The following is a 25,953-nucleotide window of genomic DNA, read 5'->3' on the forward strand; positions in this document are numbered from 1 at the left end:
TGAAGAAATTGCTAAATTTCAGTTGGAGATTGGTGAAAATAAAGATTCTTTTTCCATCAGAAATCAGGGTTTCCCAGGATTCTCTCCAGATACTTTTGAGGGGCTGTGGTCCTCAGGATAAGAACCCCTGGTTAGGCAGAGAAGATACTGCTCCCCTTTTTTACTACCACAGTATGTTGTTGATACCCACATAAACTGATCGCAGTATGTCCCTTGTCGTTGCAACCCTAAAACTGAGCTGAGCTTCTAACACATATGGGTGTTCAACACAAATTAATCAAGTGAATGCAAGCTGCTTATGGGATCTGTCATCTTGACTAAACTGGGAGCTGCCTGAAGACAAAATAAAAGCGAATGCCCAGATGGTATTTCTATGTGCCAGAGCTCCTTCCAAGTGCTTTACACATACTAACTTATTAATTCTTTATAACACCCCTATGAGGTATGTGCTATTCCCCCAATTTCACCAATAGGAAAACAGGTACAAAGCAGTTAAGTGACTTGCTCAAGGTCACACAGCTAGAAAGTGGCGATGCCAGGATTGGAAGGTGAAATCTGTGTCCTGATTTTTATAGCCTGTACTAATGTGCCCAAAGTACACTGCAGGGGCTCGACAAAACTTTTGAGTAGTATTTTTGAAATTTCATTAGCATTATTTTATCGGAGTTACACTTCTTGCAGACTAATTTCTGGTAGCTCCTTTTTCATGACAGAAACTATCATTTACTTTAAGTAGTAGAAAGATAACTTCACGTTAAAATGAAGACTTTCGAACAGTCTTCACTGTACAAGTCCATTTCTTTCAAAGGACACGAATTCATAAAATGTAAAGAGGTCAACTTGTTCCTACGAGATAACGTTCACTAAGGAGAGGAGCAAGCTCCAGCTTCCCACTCCCTCAACCCAGCCACTCCAGTGCCAGCAACCCCCGCATCCTGCAACTGCTTCTCAAGTGGGTTGCCCTCCCCCATTCACACACTAGGTTCTGAAACCTGACCCTACCGAGCAACCGAAGCCGGACCCCGCAGTGCCTGGAGATGGCCTCACCCTACCCACAAACCCAAGAGGGAACCGGGGGAAGAGGGTGGATACTTTGGGGGTTACTTGAATTTTTTAGAATGTTTTATTCACGAGAGTACGACCCAAATGGCCCCACCCACCCACCCCGGAGTCTCACGCCTCCACCTGGCAACCGCCGGCTCAAGGCGGACAAGTGAATGAACTCCCGGACCGACACGGAGCCGGCCGGAAGCGAGAAAAGCCTCGCGGTGAGCAGGGCTTGGTCCCCAGAAAGGCCCATGAGAGCGCGGGAAGGGCTCCGGGAGGCCGGGAGGGAGCGGTGACAACTGTGACCCGGCTCCACGCTCTCACCTTGAACATGTCGCTGGCAGCGGCGGCTCCGGCGGGGTCACCCCGGCCTAGGCCCCGCCCACTACAGAGAGGCCGCTACGGCGGCCGGATAAGGCCCTGATTCTTCCGACCGCAGGTGGGTCGCGTTGCGGGCGAAGGCGGTACAGCCAAGTTGATCTCGCGAAAGCTTAGTTCGGAAGCCTGGGCTAGAAGCGACGTCGCGAAGCTGCGGCGCGTCGCGCTAAGCTGCGGCGCGTGGCGATACGGCGCGTGGCGCTACACTGCGGCGCGAGGCGTTAAGCTACGGCACGTCGAGCTTCGCGCGGCCGGCAAACTCAAGCCCCGCCTTCCGGAGGCTCCGCCCCTGCGCCGATGGTTGCTAGGCGGCCAGAAACCGCCAGCTCCTAGAGGGCGGCACCAGCGGTGGGAGGAGGGAGGCGCGGGAAGACTAGCGCCACTATCTTTCCCCGCCCGGATTGGGCGCCCAGTGACGTAAACTGAGAATTTGTGCTCTAGGCCACCGCGCGGGGGCGCCCGGTGAACCCTGGGCGGCGTGGAAAGCCTCATAGCCGGAAACCGCCGAGTTTGGAACCTGGGTTTACCTCCCAAAAGGTTTTCACTATTTTTTTTAACCGTGTGCTGAAGTTTCTTAGATCTTAAGTTTAAACTAATTTGCTACGTCCTTTAGTCTGCAAAGGCCCTGACCTCTTGTTTTCTCATCGATATACTTAAGTGTATGCACCTAACTAGGAATCAAATGTTTGTCCCTTAATACTAGTAGAAGTAATAATGACAATTACCTTACTGACAAGAATAGTAAGTTCTACCATGGCGTTTACTATGTGCCCAGCTCAGTCCTAACTCCTTACACATATTCATCTAATCTTTTCAACAACCGAAATCGGTGGATATTATTCCCAATCTGAGGAAACTGAGGCACGGAGAAGTAATTTGTACAAAGCCACACAGAAGAGTGGGAAGCCAGGATCCAAACCTAGGTCGTCTGCGTTTAAAGAGTGATCTCACCTAAATAATTGTTATAGTGTATCATAATGGAGGTGTGTTTGATATTTCATTTTGTATTTCATGCTCTAATGCTGTAGAACGTATAAACCCATCCAGGCGGGCAACTAGATGATTTGGGAGGTTTGTGCGGTGGTGTTCACCAGCCAAAGACCACTTGGAACACCTCTGTAGTTGAACAAGTTGGGTTTGTTTCTTTTCTCATTGCTGAGAGGAAAACACACGCTTTGGGAAACAGTGGGGCAACACCGTGAGAGGGTGTTAGGAGGATTTATTATAGGATTTGGGCTTGGTTGGGTGATGTGGGGGCAAGTTCAAGGAAGCAGGGCTTTGCTCTGAATTAGGTGTTGTTAGGAAGCCACCTAATACCAAAACCCAGCTGTGAGTGCCCGGCCAGCTCCCAGATGTTCAGGGCTGCTTTTCTCCTTCTCAAGTGAATTGTATATTCCAAGCCACCCCCATCCGCATTCCTAAGGAGAAATATTGAGAAGACTCTGAAGGCTCTGCATTAAGAATGGAATGTCATATGTATATGAAAATGTGAAGTATAGTGGTAAATTATGGCAGAAGTTCTTAATTCAGGGGGGTATGTGAAGTCAGATAGGGAAAAACTACAACTTTATTTTTACTAACTTCTAACTGAACTTTAGCATTTCTTTCATTTACAGTGGAGGCAACAAACCACAGTACTAGAGCAGTACCTGTGACTTTGCCATCAGTAGAAAGTACAGAGCCCTGGCTGGTGTGGTTCAGTGGCTTGAGCACCGGCCTGCAAACCAAAGGGTCACCAATTTGATTCTCAGTCAGGGCACATGCTTGGGTCGCAGGCCAGGTCCCCGCAAATTCAATTCCTAGTCAGAGCACATGCCTGGTTGCAGGCCAGGTCCCCAGTAGTGGCTGTGTGAGAGGCAACCACACATTGATGTTTCTCTCCTTCTCTTTCTCCCTCGCTTCCCCTCTGTCTAAAAATAAATAAAATAAAATATTTAAAGGAAAGCACCGATATCTTCATATCATGTTATAGTTATGGAAGACTTCTTTAGATAATATCATTTCTACTCATTACCACCTCACAAGTACAGTAGTGATTAGAGCTCTCATTTAATGCATAAAGAAAGCACATGTTTCTATAATTTTGTTTTCTGAAAATATTGCAACAATGATTTTAATATAATTAAAGTTTTTTGTAATCCTGTATATTTTATGTTATGCATTTTTACTTTTTTTATCCTCACCCAAGGACATGCTTATTGATTTTAGAGAGAGGGGAAGGGAGGGAGAGAAACATCGATGTGAGAGAGAAACTTATGCATCCCAACTGGGGAGGGAACCAGCAACCCAGGCATGTGTCGTGACCAGGAATCTAACCTGTGATCTTTGGTTTACAGGATGGCACTGCAGCCAACTGAGCCACACTGGCCAGGGCTATGCATTTTTAAAAACAGTTCTTCGAAGGAATGTACCCATAGAGGTCCATGACACCAAGAGAAGAGATAAAGAGCCCCTGGTTTAGTAAAAGAGACTAAGCAGTAACTAAGAATTTGGGAACTGCATCCAAATTAGAGTAATGCATCAAAGGACAGAAAATCAGAGATGGAGCCAGACGATTTAGTACACACCCTCATACTTTACCAAGGTGGGAACTGTGCTACTGAGAGGTTAGGGGACTTGACCAAAGTTTCATAGCTATATCATGACAAAATTGGGGTGGAAATATTTTAGACAAGCAGGTAAAAATCCTCTACTCTGCTAAGTGTCGAGGATTCCGTAGTTAGCAAGGTGCCTCCTCACCTCAATGAGACTGGTTTGGTGACAGCCAAGAAAACAAATTATGATGCAATATGAGAAGTAACGTATAAGGAAAACATATACAGTATTATGGGACCTTGGAGACAGGAGTGTGCAGTTCTGTGAAAAAGTGGAAAACTTAAGAAAAGAGGCATCAATTAGCATCAGTTAGCTCAAGGGGTCTTCAAGAAGGAATTGATGTTTGCTGGTGGCAGGGAAGTCGTTCCAGGTAGAGGATGTGGCATGATTAACAGCCCAGAATTGTAAAACATTCACTGATTTTGGCAAGAAGTTCTTGTTCTCACAGAGTATAGAGAAGAACGCTAATGAAAGTTGTATTTTGAGATTTGAAAGAGAGAATGGAGCTAGATTGTGAAAAGGCTTGAATGGCACTCCGAAGACTCTAGACTTCAGCCAGGAGGAAATGAGGTATCCCTGAAAGATGGTAAGTTGGGGAGTGATAAGGTGGGATTATTGATCGAAAAAGTTAACTCCAGCTGCAGTGTGGAGAAAGAATAGGAGGACAAAGAGCCTGGAGACAGGGAGACCAGTGAGAAGGTGATTGGAAAGATCCCCTTATCTTTCCCATATCCCTCATAATATTTTTAGTACGCAAAGACTGTAAACTGTAAGCAATATTAAGAGATACACTCAGCTTTCCTTTTTGAGGGGCTCTGGAATTAGTGCAATGAGCAGATGATACTTGAGTCTCATCCAGTGTGATAATACAGATTATGACCTCAAATGCTTAATTTATATACTTTCAGAGTATTTTTGTTAGAAGAAAGATGAATCATTTCTCAAAAGCAGCAATTACTGGTGCTTGAAAATCAGTTCATCCAAGCTGGGTAAAAGGCCACAGAGTAATTTTGCCAAGTATTGAAAAGAAAAAGGAAGCACCACTGTAAGTAGCCATCATTCACCTTGTATCATTTTCCACGACTGAACAGTTTCATACGGTATTTACCCAGGTAACATCAAACACTTCTTGTTTTGTAAATTATAGGGTTTGTGTGTGTTTTAAAATTACTTTTGAATTGAATAATTATTATAATTATACTATTTCATAGTTTACAAAGCATGTTAACGCACATCTTTTTGATCCTGACACAACTCTGTGAAGCAGTCTCACTACATTTTATACGTGAGGAAGCAGCAACTGGGAGAAGGTAAGTGGTTTGCAGAAGGTTAGACAGCTAAATAAATGGCATAGGCTCAGATTCAAAGGATTTTTCCCATACTCCAGGCTTTTTCTACTCTACACATTGTAGCCTGCATTTTGCCAGCCAACAGTGATGGTGACGTTATACAAAAATCTCTCTCCTTGCATGTAGTCCTGTGAGCGGTGATGACTACAAGGGGGTTGGGGAGAGGGAGATCCCTGGGACCTGCTAGTTCACAAAATAATTCTCTGACCTGCCTGGGCTGAACCTGGTTCAAGCATATATCAGAAAGGAGTTTCTTTCCTAGGGCGTGGGCATCTGCTCCTTCAAGAGAATTCAGCCTACTGGAAACTTCGATGAGTCCACATTCTCTTTTCTTAGTATTTGAACTAGATGGACAGTGTTTTTAAGAACTAACTACAGTGGAATCATTTTAGGTCATGGGTGGTTTTCGAAAACAAGTTTGTCCCCTCACATATTACTTACAATATTTTATACACACACACACCCATTCCTTTTGATGATAAAGTTTTAGCCAGGGTGGTTTTTTAATCTTAAGGGAAATATTCTCAAGTATTTCATATCCTCATTCTAACTGGATTTTGCAAATGACCAGTTCCAATTGCCACATCCAAATGTTCCTCATTAGGTCAGTCTCGCGGTGGGGGAGGGGGAGGTGCAGGAGGAGGAAGCATAAATTCAGAGTTCCCTAAGATTTTAGGAAAATGAAAATGACTTCACAGATCTTAACCTCTTTTTTCTCTCTCTCTCTCGGAAGTCAGAAAGATATTGCAGCTCTAACGATATAAAGAGCTTGGCTATCTCATATGGACAAAAGAATATTTTATCTCCTAAAGCACACAGTTTTTGCAGCGGTATGCATTTTGCTTTTTATTTTGTCTGACAGATTTAATTTCACAGCAGTATTGTTTGTAACAGTGAAGAAAGTAAACCATATGATGTTCATCAATATGATGCTGGTTAAATAAGTGTTGGTGCTTTCATAGTGTTAAGCCTTGAAGCCTTGCATATGAATCTGCAGTAGAAAGATAGCCAAGATATTGTGTTAGTGAAAAAGGCAAGTGCAGAACTGTGTGAGTAATATGGTCCTATCTGAGTAAAAAAAAATGCATACCCTCCACTGCTCCCTGCCTCTCCCCCCAAAAATAACTCTGGCAACCCTGGAAGGATATTAAGACTTCCCTCATATAGTACCAAATGGTGTCCTAATAAAATCACCCGTGATTATAGTAGTCTATAATTAGCAATAGTCACATTGAGGGAATTTTAGCCCCTCTGAAAAAATGATCAGGTCTGAGCAATGTATGCACTTCTTCACCATCTGACCCACAGATCCATTTCTGATGTCAGTGAAAGCAGAATCCTGCAGAGAAAAGCCACCCAGGTAAACTGGCAACATTGCAGGTCCATCACCTGTTGTCTTTACATACAGAACTTGTATTTAAGTATCATGGCAGTGGTTTTGTTATAATTTTCATTTAGTAACAGAAAGAAGGAAATTAATTCTTTTTTCATGTTATCCTAATGCTTCAAGTTATTAGCTTACATTGATAATGCTTTGCCATTTTAAAAGCCTTTTGGCATACATTTTTATGTGATTGTCACAGGCATAAATGTTGGGCAGGGTCACATGGAGGCAAAAGTGGAGGCTTTAAAATCCAACAGATTAAGGTTTGAATCCTGGCTTCCCCATTTACCACCCATATGCCTTTGGACAAGTTACAGAGACTCCCAGAGCCTCAGCCTGCTCACCTTTAAAATGGGAATGATAATATTCAAATAATATTGCTGAATCATAAGGATTACATAAGGTTATGTGAATAAGGCACCTAACATAGTATGTGGTATGTAAAATGTGCTTAAAAGCTAGTAACAGAACTATTATCACCCTCATTTTACAGTGATTCATTCAATATTAAATACTGGCTAAGCACCTGCTGTGTTCCAGGCAGTGTACTAGATGCTGGGAACACAGTGGTAAAAAAGGAACACTGCTCCTGACTTCGTTAAGCTTGAAGTCTAGTAGGAGACACAAAGGAGTTTATAGTCTATTACAATACATTGTGAGAAGTGTCATAGGGAAAGAACAGTGCTTGGGATCTCGAGGAGGAACACGTACCCAAACTTGGAAGCCAGAAGGATGAAGTAACTGACTCAAGGCAACACGGACGATAAGTGGAGAAGCCAAGACTAGAACCCAAGTCTTCAGAACTTCAAGTCTGATGTACTGTTCACTTTATCATGCCACCTCTGTTATTTTGAATAAATTGCATCTGGTCAGGGTACCACCTTCCATTTATAGCACTATCATCTATTTCAGGGATATCGTGTGGCACATGAAATACTAAAGAACGTGAGCCCCATAGAGGCCGAGCTTGTTAAAGATCCTAGCGTGGAGTGTAAAATTAGATTCAGGTAATGTTTCTATGCTGCTTTATTTCAAAAAGTACTTAGTTAATGTGAAAATATCTTAGAAGTTTGTTTTCTTAAGTCATCCTCACTTCTCAGTATATAATTACAAAGTAAATGTGTTCTTACTTATATTTATTATGGGAAGAAACTGAGGCATGACTCTTGGGCCAAAAGTTGCCTTGAGAGTGGCTCTCATCTTCTGTGACATGTCCAGTCTGACACACACATGAGAATAGTTGTGACACACACACATGTAAGTGTGGCTGTTTCATCTTCTGTAATCCACTTCATTACCAGTTTTTTCTGTGCTGTGACTTAGCCTTTACCCTGCATGCAAGAAACTGTGTGAAATATGTTAAGTACAAGGGGGAGAAGTCCCAAACCTGATGCCAAATGACAAATTTTTGTTCTTTCAAATTGGTGAAAATTGCCACTTGTTATGGTGTTTAAAATTTTCATTCCCAAAGGAGGCCAGGGTTACAAGTATTTCAGTGGGAAAAAATATATTCAAGTAGTCAAGCAAGGTGATGTTTCACAATGTACATTTTATGTTAATTTAGCTTCTTATAATTCTTAATATCATAATGCAGATATGTAGTATCTGAATTGCATTTAAGTATACAGACTAAATTATTTCACCATTAAACATCCCAGCAGGCAGTTAGTACTTTTTAAGCATATGTTTCAAAGTGTCTCTGTTTATTAGCTAAAAATATATGAAGTAATTACTTATATAAGGCCTTAGAAAATATCCACCAATATTCTTTGTATTACAATTTTGGTTTGTTAATACAGGGGTGGGCAAAAATAAGTTAATAATATTAAGTAATACAATAATTAATAAATAATAATACAAGAATAAGCTCTGTGTTTCACGTACTCACAACTGTAAACACACTTTTGTCCACCCCTTTAACAGACTAATGTGGTCTATTAGTCACAGCTTTAAAATTATGCAGAACAGCCCTGGTTGGTGTGGCTCAGGGGATTGAGCGCTGGCCTGTGAACAGTTTGATTTCTAGTCAGAGCACATGCCTGGATTGCAGCCCAGGCCCCCAGTAGGGGGAGCTCGAGAGGCAGCCACACGTTGATGTTTCCCTCTCTTTCTCCTTCCCTTCCCCTCTCTCTAAAAATAAATAAATAAAATCTTTTTTTTTAAATTATACAGCCCTGGCTAGTGTGGCTCAGTGGATTGAATGCCAGCCTGAGAACCAAAGGGTCGCCAGTTCTATTCCTAGTCTAGGACACATGCCTGGGTTGCGGGCCAGGTCCCCGGGGCTGGACATGTAAGAGGCAACCACACATTGATGCTTCTCTCAGTCTCTTTCTACCTCCTTTCTCCTCTCTAAAAATAAATAAATAAAATCCTTTAAAAAGTATGCAGCACATTTGATGCAATTTTGTCTAATGACACTTTATCATTGTTTCTTCAGCCCTGGTAGCATATTTAGAAAAGCCACGCTGAACTGTTGGAAATGAGCTTTTAAAATATTTATCCTTTTTTATGTGAGCTCTTATACTTTTAAGTTTCACGAATATTCAGCAAAATTGTGTCTACAGCAGAGGAATCATCTGAGGATCTTGTTTAAAATGCAGTTGCGGATTCAGTAGATCTGGGATGGACTGAGCCTAACCAGCTCCCAGGTATGGCCACTGCTCCTAGTCCACAGGCCACATTTGTAATAGCAAGGATCTACAACACAGGGTTTACTCCTTTGACCCTTATATGCGACTGCAATTGAGTAAAAAAAAAAGTGTGCATTCTTATATTTAGCGTTTTATAAGCCATAAATCAAAGGTTGTTTTCCTGTAGCCTTTGGAAATATTTTACATGAAAAGTATGGCCCATCTGAAATAATCAGCACTGGCATGAATTATGGATAGAAGACCACACAGCCTGGCAGTGTCTGATCGGATCCAGCATGTATAGCCTTTATTCTCTGAAGAATATTAGAAAAGGAAAAGAGACTGCTTTTTTTTTCTGCTCTCAGGCGATGTCGGAGAAAATTTAGCTCAGCTTCAGAAATGTAGTAAATGGATTATGTGTTTTCATGTGCAATGTAGTGTTTCAGAAACATTAATATATGTTCATTTATATAGGATGACTTCAAATGCGAAGTAAATGTTTATTTTATGTTCATGCCACATTTATCTACAGAATAAGCTCAGAGTTGGCCCTGTAAAATATCATCAACTGCTGCTTTTCTGAGGTTATATAATGGGGCCTTTCCAGGAACTGAAAATCTCCTGGGTCAGCTCCTGGAGGCCCCGGCTGTCCCCAGGCTGGAGCAAATGAGAAGCTTGGACGCCGTGACTGGAAAGCTCTGTGTGTGTATTAAAACTCATAAAAATGCTGTATCATAACTTATATTTTTTATTTAGATTACAAAGTAGCTGTTTAAAAGAGAAAATAGCACGGAGATTTTTTTAAAAGGAAAATTTGCCTTTCTTTACTGTGCTGCAATTTTCACTCGCCTGGGGTGATTACTGTTAATAGTGTGCTAAATATCCTTTATTTTTTCCTCATGAAAACATACACAAATATATTTTTAAATTTTTTTATTATAAAAATGCAATCATACCATTCAGCTTGAGTTTTTCACTAAACATTATAAGGGTTTTAAATGATTAGGACTACCCAATTTGTTGAGAACAATTTAGGGTTCCTTTTTCCCTTTAGTTCACTTCCAAAACAAACTCTGGTAACCCTTGGATTAATGGTTGATAGAAGTGGAATGTTTCTCACTATAAGTTTACTCAACTCTTTTGCTCTTTGAATGTAGAAATTGTGTCTTTAGCAAACTGATCCTACTTTCCTAAGTTTACTTATTTCTTAATATGAAAGACATAAATCCATTTTAGTCCGTTCAGATGTTTAATCTAAGTTCACTTACGAAGGAGGGGTGTTTCGCAGATTATTGTTGTCATTCCAGCTTTTCTCTCGTTTCTATTGCCACTTCTAGTTTCATTTCCTTATTATTTTCCAATAGCATCTTTCATGTATTCACACACACACACACACACACACACACATGCAAGAAAAAACAAGTGAAAAGATGTAGAATAGCCAGTCTAAGAAATTTTGGAGAAGAAGAGCAAAGTTAGAAAATTTACACTACTGATTTCAAGATGTAAAAAGCCACAGTAATCCCAACAGTATAGTGATAATGTAAAGATAGACATGGAGATCAATGAGATAGAATAGAGAACTCAGAAATAGACCTATACAAAGATGATCAATTGATTTTTTAAAGATTTTATTTAGTTTTAGAGAGAGGGGAAAGGAGGGAGAAAGAAAGGGAAAGCATCGATATGCGAGAGATACATCGATCAGTTGCCTCTTGCATACCCCCAACTGGGGACCAGGCCGGCACTCAATCCACTGTGCCACACCAGCCAGGGCCAATTAATTTGCAACAAAAGTGCCAAGGCATTTCAAATGGTGCTAGAACAATTGGATAGCCATGTGTACAAAAAAGAGATCTTGTCTCTGTTATCTACTTCAATAATCTATTTTCAAAGTAATGCTTATTTACAGAGGGTTGTCACTGTAGTTAGTCCACCAACTATTATTTAGAATATTCTAAAGCCTTGCTACTCAACGGGTGGTCTGCAGACCCACAACACTGGCATCCCCTGGAACTTCTTAAAAATGCAGACTCTTGGGCCCCACCCCAGACCCACCAAATTAGCATCTGCCATTTAGCAAGACGCCCAGGTGGTCCTAGATGCAATATAGTTGGATGAGCACTGTTCTAAAGGTGCCCCCACCATGGCCTGGAACACCTCTGGGTAACTGACAGTTCGTAAACATTCACATTCAATAGCTGTTATTTTAAATTGAAGATCCCATTCTTCTTGAGGATTGTGCATTTATGTGAAAAGGAAAAATATTAGTATTAATAATAGCTGCCCTTGTTGAGTATTATCAAGTATTATGTTAAACATTTTATGTACATCATCATTTAATTCTCCTAAACTCTAGACTGTAGATTCTGCTATTATCTTCATTTTAAAGAGACGAAGTAACTTGCCTAAGGTCTCATAACTAGAAAGTGAAGGAAATGACATCAAAACTCAGTGAGCCTGACTCCAGAGCTCAGGCTGTTCACCACTTCCGAGTCAGGACCCCACTAAATACGTTCTCTCATGTGGCCTCCTGGTAAACATGGTATTCCCATTTTCCTAAGAAGAAGGCGAAACTCGGGGAGGCTTGTCAGGCACAGGACTGAGACTTGAATCCTTCTCCATGTATTGTGCACATTCTGATACAGTTATGGTGGTTTGATTAATTCTGAGCCTGTATATAATTGAACTGTTTCAAACCAATAACCGGTTCCTGTGCAGAGATGCCACTCATTACTTCCTTGGTGAGTGAGAATGTCTGGCTGGGCAGGGAATGAGACTTGAGATATTAGAGTAACTTGATAAGCCCAAGTATGGATCTAGGCCAGCAAGTAGGCACAGGGCTGTGGGGGCTTCTGGGCCACATTGATGCCAGGTATCAGGGGAGGTGTCAAATTTATAGATACCCCCCTCTGACCCTTTCAGTCCCCCACTAAGAAAGGAACCTGCCTCTTGAATCCTAGTGTGATTAGCTGCTATCCTGGAATCCTTGCCTACTTTTCACCTTTCCCTTTTTTGGGGGGACTGAGTTCTCTCCTCCCCACCCCCACCCACCTCCCCGCTTCCTATCCAGAAGGACTTTCCTGATTTTGGCCATACAGGGCAGATGTATGGGCAAGAACATCTTGGCTATTCGAGGGCAAACTTTTTTCAAACCTCTGTCACAAGAGGGCAGCAAAACTACCCTGTGCTGCCAGACAGAAGGTTTTCTGCCTCAGAGACTAGGATGGGCCTCTGTGAGGCCCTGTGCAAATAAAGAATCTGGGGCGTGGGGAGATTGGTGGGGATTGGCTGAGTGAAGTAGAGTTCAGAGGAACTAACAAGAAATACGTTTTCAAATAACTTGATCTAAAGTAAAATATAATAATATCCAAAGAAATGCTCAAAACAGGAATTAAATGATTTTTCAGACCTCTTTAGTGTGTAACTATTTGTTTTTACTTCTAGTGTCCCTGTGGGAATGGCTAATTAGAACCCACAGAAAATTAATTACAGGAAAGCATAATGGAGATATGTGCCAATACTGCCTTTTGTTTAGATCCATAGTGTATAAAGAAACTAATGAAATGAAAAATGAAAACAATCTGCCTAAAGGAAGGTTTCACCACATTTTTAGTAAACTATTTCTGTCCTTTTACTATATTACATTAGGAATAAAACTACACACAACCATTTGAATACAGAGTGGGGCAAAAGTAGGTTTACAGTCGTTTGCATGGAAAAATAATGCGATAGCCCTGGCGGGTATGGCTCACTGGATTGAGCACCAGCCTGCAAACCAAGGGGCTGCTGGTTTGATTCCTGGTTGGGGCACATGCCTGGGTTGCAGGCCAGGTCCCCGGTAGGAAGCATGCGAGATGCAAGCACACGTTGATGTTTTTCTCCCTCTCTTTCTCTCTCCCTTTCCCTCTGTCTAAAAAGAAATAAAATATTTTTTAAAAAGAAAAATAATGCAATAATTAATAAATAATTATATAAGAACAGACTCTGTGTTTTGCATACTCGCAACTGTAAACCTACTTTTGCCCCACCATGTATTTTCTTTCATTTTTCATGTATGTCTGTGTTCTAAGCTTTAGAATAAAAAAAAAGGACTATTGTAGATAAAAGTGAGAGTTGGGATAGAAAATACAACAGGTTTGCTGTTGTATTGTGTGTTAAGTAAAAAGAACAGATTCTGAACTTCAATCCTATCTCAATCATTCCTCTGTGGTCTTATATCAGCATTATATAACACAGAGTTCCCATACTTAGAGATACAAAGGGAAAGAGAGACTGATTTGGAATCAAAAGATATTTGAATTTTCATGTACACCAGTCTCCCTTCACATAAGCATACCCTCTGTGGCCAGAAACACAGATATGTAATACAAATATGGGTTGGAAGAGACAGCACATACTTATGGGCAGTGGGAAGGAGGGTGGGGAGTACTTAAAGCTCTACTCACAGTCTGTGTATAGCTCTTAGTGCAAGGATTGATGTGCGTGGAAGAGTTTAGTACAGATAGAGCCAGATGGGATTTGGGCCTCAGTATTTTCTTTGGTTTTTCTACCTTTGCCCTTTCTGGTGCTTTCTTTGAGTACCAAATGTAAAAAAACAAACAAACAAAACAAAACAAAAAAACAACAACACCCTTTGTTTGCCAATCTTTGGCTCCTGAGAATGAAGTCTGAAGGAGAGGGAGGTCTGAGCAATCTGAAACATACGTGGTTCCATTCCAAGGCCATATATGAAGTAACACATAAAAGAGAGTTGGATTGAGCGCCGGCTGCGAACCAAAGTGTTGCAGGTTCGATTCCCAGTCAGGGCACATGCCTGGGTTGCAGGCCATGACCCCCAGCAACCGCACATTGATTTCACTTTCTCTCTCCCTCTCCCTCCTTTCCCTCTCTACAAATAAATAAATAAATAAATAAATAAAATCTAAAAAAAAAAAAAAGAGAGAGAGTTGGCCCAATAACACCTTTCATTGCAGTACCTAGGCTAGCCTTTTTAATAACCAGGTAAGTGTTCTCTGCATGGACACCACAAATGGCATCACAGATTTGTTTTGTTTTGTTTTTAAGGGGTAAAAATCATCTTCTAAAAACTGATCCTTCAAAAACCGTAGACTCAGCTACTCCTCTAGCTACTTCTTCAAACTGTAGATGTGGTTATGGGGACAAATTTTAAGTGGTTTTTTAAATCCCTGTATAATATTCTTGTAAACATAATCCATTTGTTAAATAGCAAGCTGCTAGAAGAAAGGAACAATATTTGACGTACTTGTCAGAAAAATATGTGAAGTGCGCAATAATAATTATTACTATTATACTACTATTTTAAGAATCTATTTTCTATTCTATTTATAGGCATCCACTGATGCTTGCAAAGTAATGGGGAAGAAGAAGTTTCATGAACAACTTATGGAAGATGAATGTCTTTCCCCAGGAATTCAAAATAACTGATGAAACAGACATTGTCACCTTATAAGGTCGCATGAAAGTAAGGAATTTAGGTTTGGATATTGAAAATGTACAAACAACAACAAAAAGCCTTCTGACCTTATCCTCCAAGAATCATACATTTTTTACTGTGGCAAAATATACACAATATAAAATGTACTGTTTTATTTTTTAATTTTAATTTTTTATTTGTGGGGGTTTTTTTTTGAGAGCGAGAGAAACATTGATTTGTTGTTCCACTTATTTATTCGTTGGTTGATTCTTGTATGTGCCCTGACTGGGGATCAAATCCACAACCTTGTCATATCGGGACAATGCTCCAACCCACTAAGCCACCCAGCCAGGGCTAAAACGTGCCATTTTAAAGTGAAATTCAGTGGCATGAAGTGCATCCACAGTGTTGTGCACACATTACCACCATCTAGTTTCAGAACCTCTTTGTCATCCCCAAAGGGAAACCTCACATCCATTAAGCAGTCACTCCTTGTTCTTCCATCACTGCAGCCCTTATCAACCACTAATCCGCTTTCAGTCTCAGAATTTGCCCATTCTGGAGATTTCGTACTAATGGAATCATGCAATCTGTGGCTTTTTGTGTCTGGGGAGTGATAGCTAAGGAATGTGGGGTTACTTTTCTGTGTGATGGAAGTGTTTTGGAATTAGACAGTGGTGACTTACGATGTGAACTTCTAAAAACCACTGAATTGCACACTTCAAAATGCTTAAGTGGGTGAATTTTATATTATCTCAATTTTATCTCAATAAAAAATCAAAAATAAATACATGGTGCTAAGAGACTGCACGGGGATTTGACCTAATAATGAAGATCCTGTTATTGTTTGGGTGCCTTCTGCTATAAATAATGGAGTATTTCCAGCCACAAGAGGCTTAAACAATAAAGGATATTTATTGTCCCATGTATCAATCAAGTCCCCAGATAGGAGGGTCCTGGACTAGCTAATGTAGCAAGCAGCTCATGGACATCAGGGTTCTGAGTCAACTTCTCTGTACTTACTTCTCTTGGCTTCCTTCACATGGTAACAAGATGACTATCACATTCTCAACTACCTTCAAAGGCAGGAAGGAGACTCCTTGAGTCTTTTTATCTTAAGAAAACTCTCTCCCAGAAGACACCAACAGACCTCCCCTCAGGCCCTACTGGTCAGAACTGGGTCACGGTTCATATGCTGGGGCCCTCCTTCCCGGAGCATGTTGCTGTTCTATACCTAGAAAAAAAGTCAGGGCTCCAGGAGAAAGGGAGAAGTGAGAAATAGTTGATGGGTAGGAGATCAACAATGGGTCACAACCTCAGTCTGGGGCTAAGGAGATGGCATACCCAAGGCAAAGACGCTGTGGCAAGAGGAAATGCAGAGCCTGAGAGCAGGTCCATGGACTGGAGGAGAGAGAGCACAGAGAGTGTGGCATGTAGTCAGGCCAGAGGGCTGGGAAGAGATCACCAAGCAGGGCTTTCAACCATAGTGAGATATTTAGTTAGTTAGTTAGTTAGTTAGTTAGTTTTGATTCTGTGCACAACTAGAAGCTAGCACAGTGTAATGAGGTGATCGAATCTAATGAGTGAGGAGATCCGTGTGGCAGCAATGCAGAGTGTGGATTAAGAGGACAGCAACAGCCTTCTCCTAGTTTGGAGGTTACTGCAGTATTTTCGGAGAGATGGTGGTATCTTGGTTTAGGGCTGTGAGACTGGAGATGCAAAAGATAGTTAGAGAATAAAAGCAGTCTGTCTTGGCCCTGGCTGGGTAACTCAGTTGGTAAGAGCATTGTCCCGATATACCAAGGTTGCAGGTTCAATCCCTGGTCAGGGTACATATAAGAATCAATCAATGAGTGCATAAATAACTGGACAAATCAATCAATCAATGTTTCTCTCTCCCCCCCCTTCTCTCTCTAAAAAATCAATTAAAAAAAAATTTTTAAGGGAATGGGCCTTGGTGACAGGATGGTAAACTAAAGGAAGGTGTCCAACATGGCTCCTTAACATAAATCTACATGGTATAGCTTGCTACTATAATTGTATGTGCTACACTTTTATACAACTGGCAGTGTAGTAGGTTTGTTCACAGCATCACCACAAACGTGTGAGTAACGCATTGTGCTATGGTTTTACAACGGCTACGATATCACTCAGTGATAGGAATGTTTCAGCTCCACTGTAATGTTATGGGACAACCATCATATAGGTAGTCTGTTGACCTAAACATCATTATGTGGCACATAGCTGTAATACCAGCACCTTTTAGTCTCATAACAACCCTAAGAGGTAGGTACTGTTATTACCCTATTTTACACATTGTAAGGAACAAGGGATCCCAAAATTCTAGCTCATAATAATAATGTATGGCCTTAACTGTTCACTCAGTTGCTTCAATGTGAAACATGAAATTAGTCCAGTGCTGTAGGGACCCCCAGTTCTGTTCGCTTCCTCTCGAAGCCTCAACCTAGAAGATTAGGGCATTGGCCCAGGAAATAAGTAGAGCTTGGGTGTGCCAACTGTCTTTGCTAAGGACATGGTGCTCATACTTGCAGGCTGTGACTATGCCAAGGATTGGTGTCATAGAAAAAGTCTCCAGGAGGATATATTGGTAGAGGGAGGAGATATGATGATTGCTGATATTTATTGAGCCCTTTATGGACACAGCATAGTTTTCAGCTCTTTATACGCATAGTATAATCTCCTTTAACCTTCAAGTTTATAAGTTAGGGGACCCTTTAACAGATGAGAAAAACTGAGTTTAATGAGATTTTTTAAAACTTGCCCAAGGTCACATAGCTAATAAGTGCAGAGCAGATCATTGACTGTTCTGAGATGTCTCCCCAGTTTACTACTCCACTCTCAGGAAATAAAATATACAGGCAGTCCTCACTTTACACAGTAGTGCAGGGCCATGGAAAGGACCATGCAAACTGAAACGATGCAAAGCAAACTGTATAATCAATGGGAAAAATTGTGATTGTCCCCTGCCTTTAAGAAACCTCATCAAAACATTAAAAACACTCTTACTGTCTGTTATATAGGAAAATTAAAAAAGAGAAAGATTTATTTAATATACTATAAAATATTGAGAAGTAAAGTTTGATTTCTTTGTAAAAAACTTAAATTTATCAGCTGTGAACATACTAAAAACCATTGAATTATACACTTTAAATGGGTGAATTGTATGGGACATGAATCTCAACAAAACTATTAAAAAACAGTTTATCTAGAGTAGTTTAAACAGTGCTTGCCTTCTTGTTCTTACATTACTTACAATACACAGTGAACATCTTCTCTGTGCCTTGGCAAATTGTCATACTTCTTTCTGAGTGTGGATCACCCACCAACATTCTCTCCTCTGGCCTTTAAACGTTGTGCTATATCTCAGTTCCTGTACTGTGAAGTGTCTTTTTTTGCTAGCGTCACTTCCTCTGCAACTGCTTAATCCTGTTTGTTACAGCCACTTTCCTCATTTGTGTTGATAACTTCACCTTCACCAACTTCCTCCAGCTGCCTCTTACAGTCTCTTCCGTGATGACAGTGTCCCCGCCCCAGGTCCCCTATTTCTTTTAAAATTCCATTTACATTCTATTTGGATTATACTTCCAGCATTACCACTTTTTGTTTCTTTTTTGGCTGTTACCTCTTTTGATTTTTTTTTCATCACTGGGAGACAAAGAGGCGACACAACTACATACTTGGCTGTTTTTGTGAACTAAATAACAAATCCGCAGTGACCGATCATTGACACACTTTGAGAGAAGTGACATGATTTGTCACTAATCACCAAACACATCTGTTATTTATGCAGTGATTTGTGGACTGAAGAGGTAGCAGCAGAGTTTGTACTTGATGCAATTACTCAATTATACTGTGGTAACTGAAATTTGAACCATGTTGTTGGAGGACTGGGCTTATTTGACTAAATGGTGATAATTAAAACTTATGCATGCCTAAATAATACAAAGGGAAAACTGCCTGCATGTGTGAGAGAAGAGAGTGCGTGTGTGGGGGGGCCCTTATACCCTAACTGCCCAGCTGTTACTCCATTTCCTGGCATCATGGATCCTCCCTCCCTGCCCGTAGCTGCTAAATGAGCATTTATGAGGTTGAATTAATTATATGTTTGCCTTTGCATTTTTAATTCCTAATTTTACATTTTAAAATTCTTAAAAAGTGTGATTTCTATAAGTGTTTCAAATGATAATAACGCAATTCGCCACTTAGCACCAGAGATGAACTCATTTCTAAAAAGATTTCTGCAAATGTCATCTCAACCCACGCATGTCATGAAGGAGCACTACCAGGAATGAAGATCACATAGCTATTATCAGTTTTTAGGGTCATTGTGAGTTCAATTTATCTGAGTTATATTTGCCATTAAAATGTTTATGTATTAAAGAAACATTTAGTGAGTGTGGTATTCCATGCATGATACAACTAAAGCATCAGGTAGTCAGTAATAAGAGTCATAGAAGAGAGATGCCAATAAAATTCAGAGATGTGACAAAGGAATGCTTTCTGAATGAGGTGACATTTGAGTGGAACCTTGGGAAATATATCTAAAAAACATTCTAGAGCACAGGTGGCAAACACAAGGCCCACGGGCTAAATCTGGCCCTCCACCTTGTTTTATCCGACCTGGCACCTTGTTTCTACCCAGCAGCAGTGCCAACCTCTCACTTAACTGTTAAGGAGGAGTCCTAAAGTTACATTCAGCCCTTTGAAGACAGCTGCGAGGCTGATGTGGCCCCTGGTGAAAATGAGTTTGACACCTCTGTTCTAGAGCATCTACAACCAATCCTTTTTCATTGTTTTTCCCCATATACAGGGTGGGGAAAGTAGGTTTACAGTTGTTCTTATGGAAAACAATACAATAATTAGTAAATAATAATATAAGAATAAACTATGTTTTGCATATTCACACTGTAAACCTACTTTTGCCCCTCCCTGTAGCCTACTGGATAAGATCCCTGCATCTTCTGGTGGAAGAAATAACAGTTGGAGAAGAGTATGCCTCAATGACATTCCCAGGACAAGGATGGTGTATGACATAGTTAAGTATGCAAAATTTGGAATAATCTCAAACTGTCTGTGAAAAGAAATGAAGTATCTGTTACAGAGACCACAAACAGAAGACATGCTTCAGGACCAGCTACGTGTTGTTTCTGAAGTTAGGTAAAAGTGATCCTTCACTGGGGTTACAATCCCAGGGACATTACTGGAAATGGGCACATTGTGCCAAATGGCTCATGGAAGGTATAGGGTCCTGGCCAGTGTGGCTCAGTTGGTTGGGCATCCTCCCGCAAACTGAAAGGTAGCAGGTTGGATTCCCACTCAGGACACATACCTGGGTTGTGGGTTCAGTCCTTGGGGTGCTTACGAGAGGCAGCCTATCAGTGTTTCTCTATCGCATCGGTGTGTCTCCCCCTCTCTCCTTCCCTTCCCCCCTCTCTAAAATCAATAAGCACATATCTTCAAGTGAGGACTGAAAAAAAATAGGGCATATGGGAAAAATAGGGTTGGGGCAGATTGCTCAAAACTTGTGCAACTTTGTAAACAGAACACCAACAAAAAGGACAACTGGTACATGGGGAGATAACTCGTATCACCAGACAGGCAGTTCAGGATAGCTGGAGGCCCCCACAGCAAATATTTAACATGTACAACAGGGTAGGAATGCTAACAACTCTTTTTTTTAAATATTTCATTTATTTATTTTTAGACAGAGGGGAAGGGAGGGAGAAAGAAACCAAGAGAAACATCAATGTGTGGTTACCTCTTGTGCACCCCTCACTGGTGACCTAGCCCACAACCCAGGCATGTGCCCTAACTGGGAATCAAACCAGCAACCCTTTGGTTTTCAGGCTGGCGCTCAATCCACTAAACCACACCAGCCAGGGCACAACTCTTGAATTAGAGCAAGTTGTAAGCACTGAGTTGGTGCAGATGGAAGTGGAGCCCCAGTCCAGTGTGGTTGCCTTTTAAGTGGACATGAGAGGCAGTTTGACTTGCCTTGAACCAAGAACCACCCAAGGTGGGGTGTAGGGTGGAGACTGTAAAGGTGGATAGTGTGGGAGTGGGGCCCCTCTCCAGGGAGAGAGCCCTAGGTGCAGATGCTAATTGTTGTTTTTAAAATACAGCCAGAAGGGCTCCCTTTGCCTATGCTGCACAGAGCTAAGGACGTTTTCCTTTCTGCTGAAGGTTACAATTCTGCTCTTGCTGTACTGGGCCCCTTGCTGAAGATAAATTGCATATAAATTACAGTGACATTATTCCCTTCTTTACCAAGTAGCATGTGAGCCAATTCACATGATAGAAATGCATGTTGTAGCAAAATAGACTGTATTATGATCTGAAGCAACATGAACAGAATATGACTGCTCCAATTATATTTCTTTTTTCTTTCCATTACCAAGTCTCACCTAGTCTATCTTGTTTACAGATTAAGCTTGCTTTCTTAAGAAAAAGAGATAATAAGACAGAAAAGGACCTATTGGCAGTCCATTTTCACACAGTCATATTTGAAATGAAAAATACTCTTTTAGTACCTGAAGAAGACGCTGGTGACCCATTGTCACACAAACATACTGGTTGTTTTTTTTTGTTTTTTTGTTTTTTTTCCAGGAGAAGAGATGAGTGGTGCTGACTCAATAACGTAATTTAGTCCATTTATTTTTATGATCAAGACCATACATTTGCCAGACGGATGGCCTGGTACAGGGTATAGGCGGTCTGGTCTGTCATGAAATAGATTTACACTAGCTCATCCATATAAGCACTGAATATAGAACTTAACCCTATTACCACCAAGGTCAAATAAATGGTGTGATTTTCTCTGCCACCATATGTAACCCTAGACTCCTTGCTATTTGGGTGCATGCTACTGATTATCCAAGAATAAGTCGCTTTAAAGAGCCAAATAAGTAGCCAAATTCTAAACCAATTGAAGAGTAAAAAGTATTTTTTTTTAAGAATTCTTTGAATGTAGCCTTACTTTGGGATTTGAGTATGAGTAGTTTGACAGGCAATCCCGGGAACCGCTGACGAGATGGGGTGGAGGAATGAAACAAAAGGGCAGGCAGCCAAAACTGGGTGTGTCAGCGAGCAAGTTACCCCTGTGGGTAACTGGAGCATAATCTCTCCTGGGAATGTCTGAACCCCTATAGAACACACAACTCCAGTCATCCCACAGGGGCAAAGGAGTTAGGACAGCTATACACCGATGCCCATTAGTCATTGGTTAAGGGTTGCTTAGGAAGAGAGGGTGTTAATTCTCGGGCAGTTTCCCCGCACATGGGTTTTTGTTTTCACAAGAAAGCTCTCAGGCTGAGTAAGGCCCCTGCTAGCAGGTGGAAGTCGGGCCTATGTGCCCTGCAGTGGTAAGGCCAAGGTGACGGACTGTGGGCATGCTACCAACTATGTCTGAGTCTGACACTGATTTTAAAAAGTTTGTTTTTTCATCCATTATGACATTTAATACCTTTTTGTGTTAGTATATAGTAAAAAAAAAATCCAATGGCTACTACATGGTATTTTCCAGGAAGACTGATTTTAAATTGATACGATGTTTTATAATTTTCATCATTATCGTCATCACTGTCATCATGGCAGGTAAAGAACTGTGCTATGTCACTCAAACAGAAATGATAACTCTGGCTTAAAAATATACATGCAGTATTGCCGCAAGTACTGAGGTCTATGATACATTTGCTAGAGGATGCTTTAAGAGAATTAGGAACTTGCTATATATTTAAATTTTATTTTGTGCAATTTTTCTGTCTACAATACAGATATTGTACAGTTCGTATGTGTCAAGGAGCCAAACTTTATATCGGCCCTACCAATAGCAAAGTCAGATTAAACATCTGGGTTGTCGATCCAAGCAAGCTGAAATGAAAGTTGAAAAAATGAAAAAAGCTTGTGGAATGGCAAGAGAAAGAAACATTTCTGTGGGGACTGTAAGTTTAACCTGTACTGAATTCATCGTTTAGACAATATGCAAACTGTAAATAATTCTACATCCATAAGTAGAATTTTTTTAATCTACAAGTTCAAGGCTGAAAAACCTTTGTTATTACCTTGGATGATAGTATAAAGCTACATTTCTCTTGGTAACACATATTTTTGAAATTCTTAAACCTGATCAATACCTCATGAGCTGGCAAAAACAAACAAAAAAAGAAAACAACCCTCTGTATGTTGACACTGATGAGTCAACACAGTCCTAATGGTACATTTCTCAAAGAGGAAGCCAGTTCTATCTGAACTTCTTAAAATCCATACTGCACAAATTCTGCTTCAGTATACTCCTATGTTGTAGGAATATTTACAATGAACACATATATATTAATGTATTACTTTGTAATCTGTTAAAAATACACTACACATTTTTTGAGATGAGGCTAAGTATAAAAAGTCAAATATAAAAACATAAAGTAGTGAAAACCAAATATAAAACACTTTCCACTTTTATGTATAATTCTACCTAGGAACCTCAATGAGAGACGGGAGACGAAAAGTACCAACAGACGATTGTGTGCTCCTCACCTTTGGACACTGGACATTAAGGAACTGAAATCGAATGACAAATTGGAAAAAAAACAAAAAGGGACCATGAGCCTGTCATGGACAGATGCGTGCTCATCATTTTCCACCACGTCAGTGCACAGCTCATTAACAGAAAACCAAGTTATTTCATGATTTGCTTATCTGTCTATAAGTGATTTAAATATGAGTCCTAAAGGAAAACAGACTATAAACAAGGCCTCGGTATGCTTTCTTAACCAAACGCGTGACAGATTTTTTAAGCCTTTTTGTATTACCATGGATACAAATATTTTTTACTGACAGAATTTTAATCTGAATAAATTATTTCAACTAGATGCCCTCCGACTAGCTAGATACAGTTTTGCTTGAGAAATGATGAGTAAATTAATCCCTGGAACATTTTTCAATTTTTAATTTTCCTTCATTGTTAACAAATATCTAACCAGGCTATGTTTAGCATAAATATTAGAGCTCTCAGAATAAAAGGCTTCTGCAGAGTCAGCCTCCAGTGTCTTTTTTTTTTTAGTAGCACGTTGTTTTTACAGAACAGCTTGTGATTGACCTATTCTCAATTATAATAAAATTAATAATGAATTTGTTGCTACGGCCAGCGTGATATATAGCATACCTAACCATTACTGAGCATCGTAAGCACTTGGGACAGAGTGTTGCATCTGCTTTAATGTTGTACTTCAGATATTTTTCAAGTATGAAGACTGTTTTGAATAATATTTATCAATTTCCTTCTGAATTGATAAGTTCTCCTTCCTGATAGAGTACAAATGATTGATATTTTTGTGATTTAGGCTATTGAATTATATCAAACCTTACCAGAGACCATCATAGTTAAACAAGGTACATTATTTATTTAACTTTAAAAATACAATTTTTCATTTTGTTTAACATTTAAAATGTGGAGGTTGATCACTGATTTAACTCAGGCAAGCAGCCTATAAATGGATCTCATTCTCTGCTAAAACATTCTCTTAAATGATAAAGAATATTGTAGTAAACGTGTGCGATTCCCACTAGAATATATTCAACATAAACATGCACTCTTCAATATTAATATATCCTCATTTGATCTCCAAGCGGGATAGATAATCCCCTTGTTTTCAGAGCTTGTTCTGGACACTGGTTGAATAGAAAACATGTACTTACCTCATGAGGCATACATATTCTCATTTGTTAAATTATGAAGCAGTCCCTATTTCAATCAAATGCATAACAGATCCAGTCTACCCATAGTATGTGCAATAACAAAGCTAAGGGAGATTTAAGGTAACAAGATGAAGGAAAATGACACAGGAAAAACAGACTAAAGAGTCTGTTCAAGGGCAGCCACTTCTTGTATTAGCTATGCCTCTGTCCCATCGTAATGCCAGCTGTATTCCTCCCAGCTGCAGGGGAGGCCAGGAAATATACTCTTATTTTGGGCAGTTATGTATCAAACTAAAATTCTGTTGTTGTAAAAGAATAGGATAGCCCTGATTTGTGTGGCTCAGTGGATTGAGTGCCAGCCTGTGAACCAAAGGGTCACCAATTTGATTCCCAGTCAAGGCACATGCCTGGGTTGCAGACCAGGTCCCCAGTAGGGGGGCACACAAGAGGTAACAACACACTGATGTTTCTCTCCCTCTCCCCTTCCCCTCTTTCTAAAAATAAATACATAAAATCTTTGAGGGAAAAAAGAAGAGGATAATGGATATTAAGACATAATTAGCATCAACTGCCAGAGATTATCTTCTACTGCTTCTTTTTATTTGCATTAAACAGTGTAACTGCATCATAGAAAATCCTTTTAAAAGTAGAACTGCACGTTATCTCATCACTATAATATAACAGATGTTTTCATTTGTTTATATCTAATCTGTCTAAATGTACACAGGCTTTCACATGATTATAATCATAAATAACATACAAGCGTGGCTAAAGTAGGTTTACAGTTGTATGTGAAACAGTTTACTGTTGCATTATTTGTTATTAATTATTGTATTATTTGTATTATAACTGTAAACCTACGTTTGCCCACCCCTGTAGATTTAAAAAGGCAAAAGATTTGTATAATCTGAAGAGAAACCAGATCCTACCGCCCCTGTAGATTTAAAATTTTCACTTAATGTTGTACATTAAACATAGTCCACTTAAAAATAATTTTTATGGCCACATAATAACCCATTGGGTTGATGAAGCATAATTTACTTAGACATACCCATATCATTGGATATTTTAGTGCTTCTAATTTTTCACTATTGTAGGTAATTAACACTAGAGTAAACGTCTTCATACACAGTTTTCTTTCTTTTGGTTATCTTTCTGTTATTTATTTTTAACAATTCCACTGTAATCAGAGAACACGATTTGGGTGATGCTGATTCTGGGAAATTTTTTGAGGCTGGTTTTATAGGCAAGTATATGTTCAGTTTGGGTAAGTGATTCTTGCATTCTTAAGGAAGAAGAGAAAGAAGCATCCAGTGTAGAGAGAGAAAAATGTGCATTCTCTGTCACTGGATACAAGATTCTATACATGTCCTATTTTCAGCATTGTGCCGTGGCATTATCACAGCCCAATGAGGTTTATCC

The 25,953-nt window shown here is 40.1% G+C and overlaps 2 protein-coding genes across 2 annotated transcripts in view; one reads left to right on the forward strand and one right to left on the reverse strand.

The window, feature by feature from the left end:
• The window catches only part of APOO (apolipoprotein O), a 55,996-nt gene extending 54,405 nt beyond the window's left edge, over positions 1-1,591 (reverse strand). The window contains exon 1 of the mRNA XM_028522654.2: positions 1,372-1,591. Within this exon, the coding sequence (XP_028378455.1) occupies positions 1,372-1,380 (9 nt within the window). The 5' untranslated portion in view covers positions 1,381-1,591. The remainder of the gene's footprint in view (positions 1-1,371) is intronic.
• A 178-nt stretch (positions 1,592-1,769) lies between these two features.
• On the forward strand, positions 1,770-24,854 carry CXHXorf58 (chromosome X CXorf58 homolog). The gene is given in 8 exon segments (XM_036016849.1): positions 1,770-1,962; positions 4,929-6,199; positions 7,666-7,762; positions 8,168-8,307; positions 14,736-14,810; positions 14,812-14,855; positions 19,777-19,993; positions 22,614-24,854. Coding segments are annotated over 7 exon segments (924 nt in total). The 5' UTR covers positions 1,770-1,962; positions 4,929-6,049; the 3' UTR covers positions 22,815-24,854.
• Positions 24,855-25,953: the final 1,099 nt, after the last annotated feature.

This window comes from Phyllostomus discolor, chromosome X (genome assembly GCF_004126475.2).
Source record: "Phyllostomus discolor isolate MPI-MPIP mPhyDis1 chromosome X, mPhyDis1.pri.v3, whole genome shotgun sequence".
Lineage (NCBI taxonomy): Eukaryota > Metazoa > Chordata > Mammalia > Chiroptera > Phyllostomidae > Phyllostomus > Phyllostomus discolor.